This window comes from Dipodomys ordii, unplaced genomic scaffold (assembly GCF_000151885.1).
Source record: "Dipodomys ordii isolate 6190 unplaced genomic scaffold, Dord_2.0 Scaffold7, whole genome shotgun sequence".
Classification (NCBI taxonomy): domain Eukaryota; kingdom Metazoa; phylum Chordata; class Mammalia; order Rodentia; family Heteromyidae; genus Dipodomys; species Dipodomys ordii.
In genome coordinates, this window is record NW_012267223.1 from 19337873 (window position 1) to 19346056 (window position 8184).

Below are 8184 nucleotides of genomic sequence, written 5' to 3' on the forward strand. Positions count from 1 at the left end.
CCCCAGAAAAAAAAAAAAGAAACTGGAGGAGGACTAGGAATGTAGCTCAGTGGTGGAGCACAAAAAAAGATATTGATAGATAGGTAGGTAGGTGGATAGATAGATATCTAGATAGAGAGATAGGAAAAAAGTGCTAGATTTCAGATAGCTTCTTTCTCTCCCTTGATAATTGCCAAGGAAGTTTGCAGCTGACTCCTTTTCTATATTTTCTCTTTGTTTTGAAGATAATGAGTAGGCTTGTGTTGTTCTTTTCTGCTTCATAGGATTTAGTGTCAGATCACAAAGCAGCCCTGCAGAGCATGAGAACAGGGAAGGAAGAAGGCTGCTCATGCTACCGATGCAACTCCCAGCCAGGGTTTTCTGAGTGGGAGAAATGAATTTTTTTTTAACTGATATAAGTATTTCTTTTAACCCTACTATCCTCAAACTTTGTGTGTGTGTGTGTGTGTGTGTGTGTTTTGCCAGTCCTGGGGCTTGAACTCAAGAGCCTAGACACTGTCTCTGAGCTTCTTTTGCTCAATGCTAGCACTCTACCATTTGAGCGGCAGCACCACTTCCAGCTTTTCTGTGTATATAGTACTGAGGAATTGATCCCAGAGCTTCATGCATGCTAGTCAAGCACTATACCACTAAGCCACATTCCCAGCCTACAATAAATTCTTTTTTTTTTCTTTTTTGTGGGTTGTGGGGCTTGAACTCTTGAGTCTGGGTGCTCTCCCTCACTCTTCAGCTCAAGGCTAGCTAGCGCTCTACCACTTGAGCCACAGTGCCACTTCTGGTTTTCTGAGTGGTTTTTATTGGACTTTCCTGCCCAGGCTAGCTTTGAACCGTGATCCTCAGATCTCAGCCTCCTGAGTAGCTAGGATTACATGCATGAGTCACTAGTGCCTGGCTACATAAGTTCTTTAACTCCCTCTAACTCAGGCATCCTATGTGAAGCAGGGTAGTCAACTGACTAGTCTAATGCCAGGGTCCATCTATCTGTTGGTCTCTTATTGTCACACAGACTTTATTATGTAGGGAAAGGATCTCCATGGTACTAACAAAGAAGAAATCAAGTACAGAGAACCTGGCTCCATCTGAGATGTATGTCATTTTGTTTTTCAGCTATGGTGGTCAGCTGGCTCTAAGGAAAAGCTACTTGCCAGCGGTGCAAGTGCTGGTAACCAAAAAAGGGGAATGGACAGTTTAGGAGCTCCAGCACTCCTCAGCAGAGCTGCAATCCTGGCTGGCCTTCTGAGGGTGAGTTAAATGCAGTTCTCTGCTTGCTTGAGGTGAACTTGCTTCTGCTTCAGCTTGGGTGAGGCACACCCTTACTTCTCAGTAATTAAAACAAACAAAAAACATTCTGGGCTGAGAGGCATGCTTTCAGTAGTAGAACATCTGAAATACATGAGAAGACCTGAGTTCAAAGCCCACCCCCAAAAAAGTTCCCACAAGCTATCACTTCTGCACGCTCTTACTCAAACCAAAAGGCACCAGTCCTGGATGGTGGGAAAGGGGACAGAAGGCAGAATCTGGGGCCAGCAGAATCTAGGCTCCCCAGCCTTTAGTTGCTAGGCTTTCTGCTTGGATCTCCACCTCAGGAAGGTAGCCTTCTCTGGCCCTTAGGGAACTACATTTTGCTAAGGACCCTGGGCCTTCTGGAAGTGGCTGGGCCAAGGCATCTCCTCCCTGCTTTCCATGCTTCTTGCTAATGGGTTATGAAGCCAAAGCTCTCCTGGGCAGGGGCAGTGAGTGCAGAAGTCGGGAGGAAGTCCTGCTGTGCCCTGCCTCAATGAGACCTGCTTTATGGTAGAGCCAACAGTGGCTCCTGGATGCAAAAAGCAGAAACGCCTGGATTGGCCTTGGCCTCTGACATCTCTGGAAGTGCTGAGAGCCTGAGCTGTAAGGTGAGGCACATGTGCTCACAGCCCCTTTTGGGCTACGGCCTAGGTTCGTCGGGACCCCCCTTTCCCAGCCCCCTGAGTTAAAAGACAAAGGAAGCCCAACTGCCAAGGAGCAGACTTTGCCTCAGGCAACTAAATTTATTAGCAAGAAAAAATTTTGCCAGCCCAGCACTGACCAACAAAGTACATCGTTAATAAAGGATAACAAATCTGTCACTTAATTCATAAAACATACCTCAAGCAGTTACAACTAAAAATAAAGTTGGATTTTAATTTAAAAGCCTCAAAAATAACAAGCAATATGTTTTTCTTAAAACATGTTGTAGACACAATCGTCTATTATACAATATACACTGTACACAGTAGAGCTTGGGCAGCTGGGGCAGCAAGATGGGGAGGGAGAAGGGTAGGATGGGAAATGTTTTTATGTCAAGTCAGATCTGAGTTGAAATGCTGTGTCACTTAGAAAAGAAAACTGTTAGAGGGAGAAAAAAATTCCTATGTTCATCATTGCCCCCCAAATCCTAAATCAAAAAAGGCATGGGAGAGATGAATACCAAGGAAAAGAAGAAGGGAGCAATTAAATAAAACTTCTTTAAAGCACACACATACACAGTGTTCATCATCTGAAGTACAGAGTATAAGGCAACGTTCTCCATAGAAAAAGGGGAGCAGGGAAGAGTCCGAGGACATCTGACCTTTGAAGTAGGAAGTTGGAATGTCTGGAGGAGCGCCATGGCAGGGCTGGGCAGTGGAGTGGAGGTGGCCTCCCAAGCCTCTGCAGAGATGAGTGCCAGTGGGAGGCTGGGTACAAGGTCCCAGGGCATCCCTAGTGACTGAAGGGGCCTGGGAGGCACACCCAGGAGGAGAGCATGGCAAGATGGGACTCCGGCAGTGTTGGGAGTGTCAGGAGTGGGGTGGGACAGGGCGGGGCTCACTTTGCTCCTTGAAGGAGTGAAATGCATGTTTTTTCCTTTGGAAATAGGGTTCCCATGCGTCCTAGTTTAGAACGTCTCAATGGGCATGGCCAGCGTCCATGGTCTGGGCAGGCCAGGAGCTCTTGGTGAGAAGGGAAGGGCCAGGGCAGAGCCAAGGGCTTCAGAAGGAAGAGAGCAGAGCCCCCTCCTGTGGGGACACAGTTGCAGAACAGGATGAGGTGAGGGCAGCTGTGGGCGCCTGTCTGCCGGGGCCCAGGCCACACAGACGAAGGATTGCATCTTCAAGGTCTCCCACTTCAGTCACTCTTATAAGTTCTTCGTGACCAGGTGGGTCTTGTAATGCTTGGTAAGGTGGTCACTCCTCATGAAGCGCTTCTGACACTGGGCACACTCGAAGCGTTTGTCCCCTGGAAGAGGAGATGTTGGTCACCTACACAGTCCCTGTGGAGCCACCCCAAAAAGGAGGAACACACGTGACAGGCTCTTAGTAAAGCCAACTGGTTTTGTCTCCACACTCAGTCTACCTCCTGCTTATAGGATTTCTCCCCGTGATCTGTTGATCTGGCTCTTTGACCAATTCTCACTTCTCTGACCCACAAACCAACAGTGTGCTTTGTTCTAGTCCTTGTCCCACTGTGCTTGAGCACCTGCACCTCACACAGCAGGATGTTCACTCTTTCTTTGTTCTGATCTGTGGCCCTTGAACTTTACACGTGGATCAACATCTTCTCCCTTTTAGGGAAACCCCACACTGCCCTCTAGTCTTGCCATCCCGACCCAGACTAGGTCAGCTGCTGTTCAATGTTTACTTTTCACTTCAGTAGGGAGCGGGGTAATCACCTATCCAGGAGCTACAGGGATAGGGGTCTAACTCACAGGAGCAATCACTACGGCTGTTTGTAAAGCGCCACACACAAATCCCTGGACATGCTCAAGAAAACTTCAGATGACAGGTGAACATTTTTCTATAGTTTTGTATTTTTCTGTCCCAGTACACTAAAACATTTAACTATGATATCAAACCCGTGGTATCAAAAACAGTATTGCCTAGTATATAAATGAGTAAAAAAGATAAAGCAACTAAGGGAAAATCAATAGGGAGATGACAGCAGAGCAGCATGGGACAGCAGGGTACTTGTACATTACATCTGTGCTTATTAACAGCTCTGGAGGAATGGCAGAGGTTATGTGATACAATGACATGCTTTGAGCACACTGTGATACAGACATGGCTTGAAAGAACTCTCCAGGTAGCCTGGACAGTTGGTAGTCTTGCTAAGTGTGTTGGGAGTGATGAGGCACGGAGGGTAACAGTGAGGGTGCAGCAGGTAGCTGACCTGTGTGAGTACGAGCATGCCTTTGCAGCTCGTCGCTTCTTGTGAACCTCTTCCCACAGAAGAACCAATTGCAGACGAAGGGCCGCTCGCCAGTGTGCAGGCGCACATGGGCTCGCAGCAAAGACGTCTTCCGGAAGGTCTTGCCGCAGTCAGGGATGTGGCACACATGCTTCTTCTTGCCCTGCTCTCCAGACCTGAGAATCGGTTGAGAGTGGGGTGGAAGAGACAGGAAGTGGGGAAGGAGGAGGTATAACAGGAAGTGGGGAGTCAGGATGAAGAGCACAGAAAAGGCAGGAGGCAAGTGGCATGAAGCCACCAGTTCCCTCTGCATTTGGGCCACCTCAAAGTCCTGAGCAACTGTCCCATGGGCAGGTGTGGGGGTGGGGGTGGGGTTAGGGAACAGGGTACATACCAGACTGCTAGTTTGATCCCAACTCTTGAATTACCTCTTTTCCCCATCTTTGCAGTTGGGACACGTGCAGGCCATGCGCCGCCGCTTCTCCCCAGGCTGGGCCTCTCCCGCCAAGGCCTGCTCCATCTGCAGCTGGATCTGGGTGGGGCTCAGCCCACTGATGGTGAGGTTGTTTCCAGAAACGTTCTGCACTGTCAGCTGCTGCTGCCCTGTGAGAAGGACAGAGAAGGACACAACTCAGGGCAGGAAGCCTGAAACCTCAGGTCAGTCTCTTCCTTCCGTAGATGGTAAGGATGATCACCAGGGCAGGTAATATTTTTTAGAGCCAGCCTATCAGACCCCTTAAACAGACTCATAATTGTTACATGGATTCAGAGTCAGCCAATTCTCTGGTCCATTACACTCCACTGGCAGCATTTACTTGAAGACAGTGTTTACTTGATTTCAGTAGGGAAGTTTATCTTGTTTTGGAACATTGTTCCTGAATCTGTCCAGCCTGTGTTCTAGTGAGCTATCAACTCTGTTTTCAAGGAAGTCTTCAAGGACTTCTGTTTGTAAGTGTGAGAAAAAAAGCAAAAAAGCCGGGGGCTGGTGGTTCACACCTATAATCCTAGCTACTCTGGTAGCTGAGATCTGAGGATCACAGTTTAAAGCCAGCCCTGGCAGGAAAGTCTTGAGACTCTTATCTCCAATAACCACCAGAAAACTGGAAATGGGACTGTGGCTCAAGTGGTAGAGTGCTCGTCTTGAGCTGAAGAGTTGAGGGACAGTGCCTAGGCCGAGTTCAAGCCCCATGACCAACAGCAACAACAACAAAAAAAAAAGAAAAAAGAAAAGGGTGAGGAAAAAGTTCTATGACTTTGAGAAATCAAGTCCTCTTGAACAGTTTTCCCTTCTCCTTGTTGTAGTCCCAATGGGAAAAAACGAATGCCTAAAGTGCTAAGAATTAAGGACTAAAAAGAGTAGAGTTTCAGAAAGCCCCCACTACCTTGAAAACTGCCCCTCACCCAACTACAGACTGCAAAGAATTCTTTTTCTTTTTCTTTTTTTTTTGAGTCCTAGGGCTTTAACTCATGCACTGGGCTCTGTTCTTGAGCCTCTTTGTACTCAAAGCTAGCGCTCTAACACTTGAGCCACAGCACCACTTCTAGCTTTTTCTGAGTAGGTTTACTAGAGATAGAGTCTCACTTACTTTCCTGCCGAGGCTGGCTTTGAACTGCAATCCTCAGATCTTAGCCTCCTGAGTAGCTAGGATTATAGGTGGGAAACTGGCGCCTAGCAAAGAACTTTTTTCCTAGGAAACTCCAATGTATCCTTTGATTATTTTGATTATTGCCCAGGATGTTTGTTTTTTTTTTTTTGGTTGGTTGTGGGGCCTGAACTCTGGGCCTGGGTCCTGTCCTTCAGCTCTTCAGCTCAAGGCTAACACTCTACCACTTGAGCCACAGTGCCACTTCCGTATTTTTCTGCTTATGTGATGCTGAGGAATCAAACCCTGGGCCTCATGCATGCAAGGCAAGCACTCTACCACTGAGCCACTTTCCCAGTCCCCCCCCCCCCCCCCAGGCTGCTTTCACAGTATATCACTAGTGAACTGACATGCAGCATAGCTGTCCCACTGCTGAGGGCTCTTCCTTTCCTCCCAAGCTCAACACCAGTCTTTCTAAGAAGCCCTCTTGACTTCCTTTACCTGGAGTTTCTCAGGAACATCTGTCTTTGGTCTAGACCAAAATAATTTGCATAATTAGTGTGTTACTTAGAAAGTTTTCCTGGGCATGTCTAGTTTTCTCCATTCTATTCAAGGTCTGAAGTTGTCAGATGGGGGTGGGGCAGCATGTGACTTACCCTATCCCACAGTACTACTGTAAGGACTATGTGGGAAGACATACATGGGTCTACTCTTAGGCCGGAGGAACCAGGCAAACAATGGGTAGCATCCTCACTGCTGCTACTGGGAAGCCTCAGGCTTGCCCAGTTCCCACATTCTGGGCACACAGCTCTGCTGCCACCACCTTGGCCATAGGCCTTCTCTCACCGCCCGTGTTGGTGATGGTGACAGGCACACCCTGGACTTGGACACCATTGATGTTGATGGTCTGCATGGCTTGGGCAGCTGCCGCCAGCTGTGCAGCATTCAGGCTGATGATGCTTCCAGCAGGTGCAATCTTTGGCAGGGGACGCTCTTTTCGGAGAATTGCAGCAGAATGCTTTTTGCTGGTCCCACTCAGATGGTGAGCTCTGGGTGCAGGGCTGCTACAGGTCGTGGTTGAAGTGGCTGCAGCTGTTGCTGGGGGGCTGTCCTGGACGAGGACAGTCTGCACCTCCCCAGAAGGTGTTCGGATATAGACCTGAGAAGGCCAAAAAGAAGTGAGTGTCCTAGAGAGTATCTATCCCCTGAATGAGAACTAGGCATCTCTGTCAGCCCCAATTCCTACAGCATGCCCAAATCTACATTAATACACTGTTAATCTTCACCAAGGGCTGATGGCCTCCCTGTACTAAGCTGGCTATGGAACTGAAACCTTTATTTACTTAACATAGAAAAAGATGTTCTAGCTGGGTTCCAGTGGCTCATACCTATAATCTTAACTACTCAGGAGGCTGAGATCTGAGGATTGTGGTTCAAAGCCAGCCCAGGCAGGAAAGTCTGTGAGACCCTTTATCTCCAATTCACCACCAGAAAACCGGAAATGGTGCTGTGGCTCAAGTGGTAGAGTGTTTGCCTTGAGCTGAAGAGTTGAGGGACAGCGCCCAGGCCCAGAGTTCAAGCCCCATGACCAACAACAACAACAAAAAAATATGTTCTCCTAGAACTGGAGAACCAGATGGCAGTATATTATGAATGATCATCAAATAAAAATAGTCCTTAATAACCATAGGTTAATAGAAACAATTTCTCTCCAATTTACAATGACATAAAGGGAAAAGTATCATTGTTAATGAATTAGTGGGAAATGTGAGGAGGGTTTCTGTGGGGGGAGGACAGCAGCAAACTGGCAGAGGAAGCTAAAGAGCCCATGGGACTGGTTATATTGGAGGAGACTGATCCAGAAAAATCAAGGAAGAATAATGGGAGTGAGGTCTCCTGACAGAGAGAAGGGAGTTACAAATACAGAGAAAGCTAGAGGAAACCCTGTGGTGTCAGAATTAGAAACATTGGTGGAAATTCAGGGGTTTTAATAAACAGAAATATAAGTAAAAATGTGTACCTGTATGTCTGCATATGATCTGTATCTATTTGTACTTCTTAGCTATAACCACCAAAAAGGCCTTAGCATCTAAATCCCATGCTCTACTAATAGGAACAAGGACTCCTTGGGGACAGAGGTGATTTTCAGGGTTGGAGCAGGGAAGACGGAAGAGCCTGGAACAACTGCTGTATTGGGAAGTAAGGAAATACAGCATGGTAAGACTGTGCAAAAAGAACATAAACTGGGGGGCTGGGAAGGTGGCTCAGTGGTAGAGCGCTTGCCTTGCATGCCTGAGGCCCTGGGTTCAATTCCTCAGCACCACATAAGAAAAAGCTGGAAGTGGCGCTGTGGCTCAAGCGGTAGAGTGCTTGCCTTGAGCTGAAGAGCTGAGGGACAGCACCCAGGCCCAGAGTTCAG

General features: G+C 47.7%; 1 protein-coding gene and 2 long non-coding RNA genes across 5 annotated transcripts in view; 2 read left to right on the forward strand and 1 right to left on the reverse strand.

The window, feature by feature from the left end:
* LOC106003128 overlaps positions 1 to 1919 on the forward strand; it is a 4623-nt gene extending 2704 nt beyond the window's left edge. Inside the window, exons 2-3 of the long non-coding RNA XR_001175980.1 lie at positions 1108 to 1242; positions 1729 to 1919. This is a non-coding gene — a long non-coding RNA (uncharacterized LOC106003128). The remainder of the gene's footprint in view (positions 1 to 1107; positions 1243 to 1728) is intronic.
* Positions 1920 to 2003: 84 nt separating this feature from the next.
* Positions 2004 to 8184, reverse strand: part of Sp2 (Sp2 transcription factor) — a 44888-nt gene continuing 38707 nt past the window's right edge. For all 3 annotated transcript variants that reach the window (XM_013037920.1, XM_013037921.1, XM_013037919.1), the window contains 4 exons: positions 6612 to 6924; positions 4611 to 4785; positions 4165 to 4358; positions 2004 to 3234 (listed from right to left, as the gene is read on the reverse strand). In XM_013037920.1, the coding sequence (XP_012893374.1) occupies positions 3134 to 3234; positions 4165 to 4358; positions 4611 to 4785; positions 6612 to 6924 (783 nt within the window). In that variant the 3' untranslated portion in view covers positions 2004 to 3133. The remainder of the gene's footprint in view (positions 3235 to 4164; positions 4359 to 4610; positions 4786 to 6611; positions 6925 to 8184) is intronic.
* LOC106003126 overlaps positions 4756 to 8184 on the forward strand; it is a 13126-nt gene continuing 9697 nt past the window's right edge. Inside the window, exons 1-2 of the long non-coding RNA XR_001175979.1 lie at positions 4756 to 4839; positions 7879 to 7982. This is a non-coding gene — a long non-coding RNA (uncharacterized LOC106003126). The remainder of the gene's footprint in view (positions 4840 to 7878; positions 7983 to 8184) is intronic.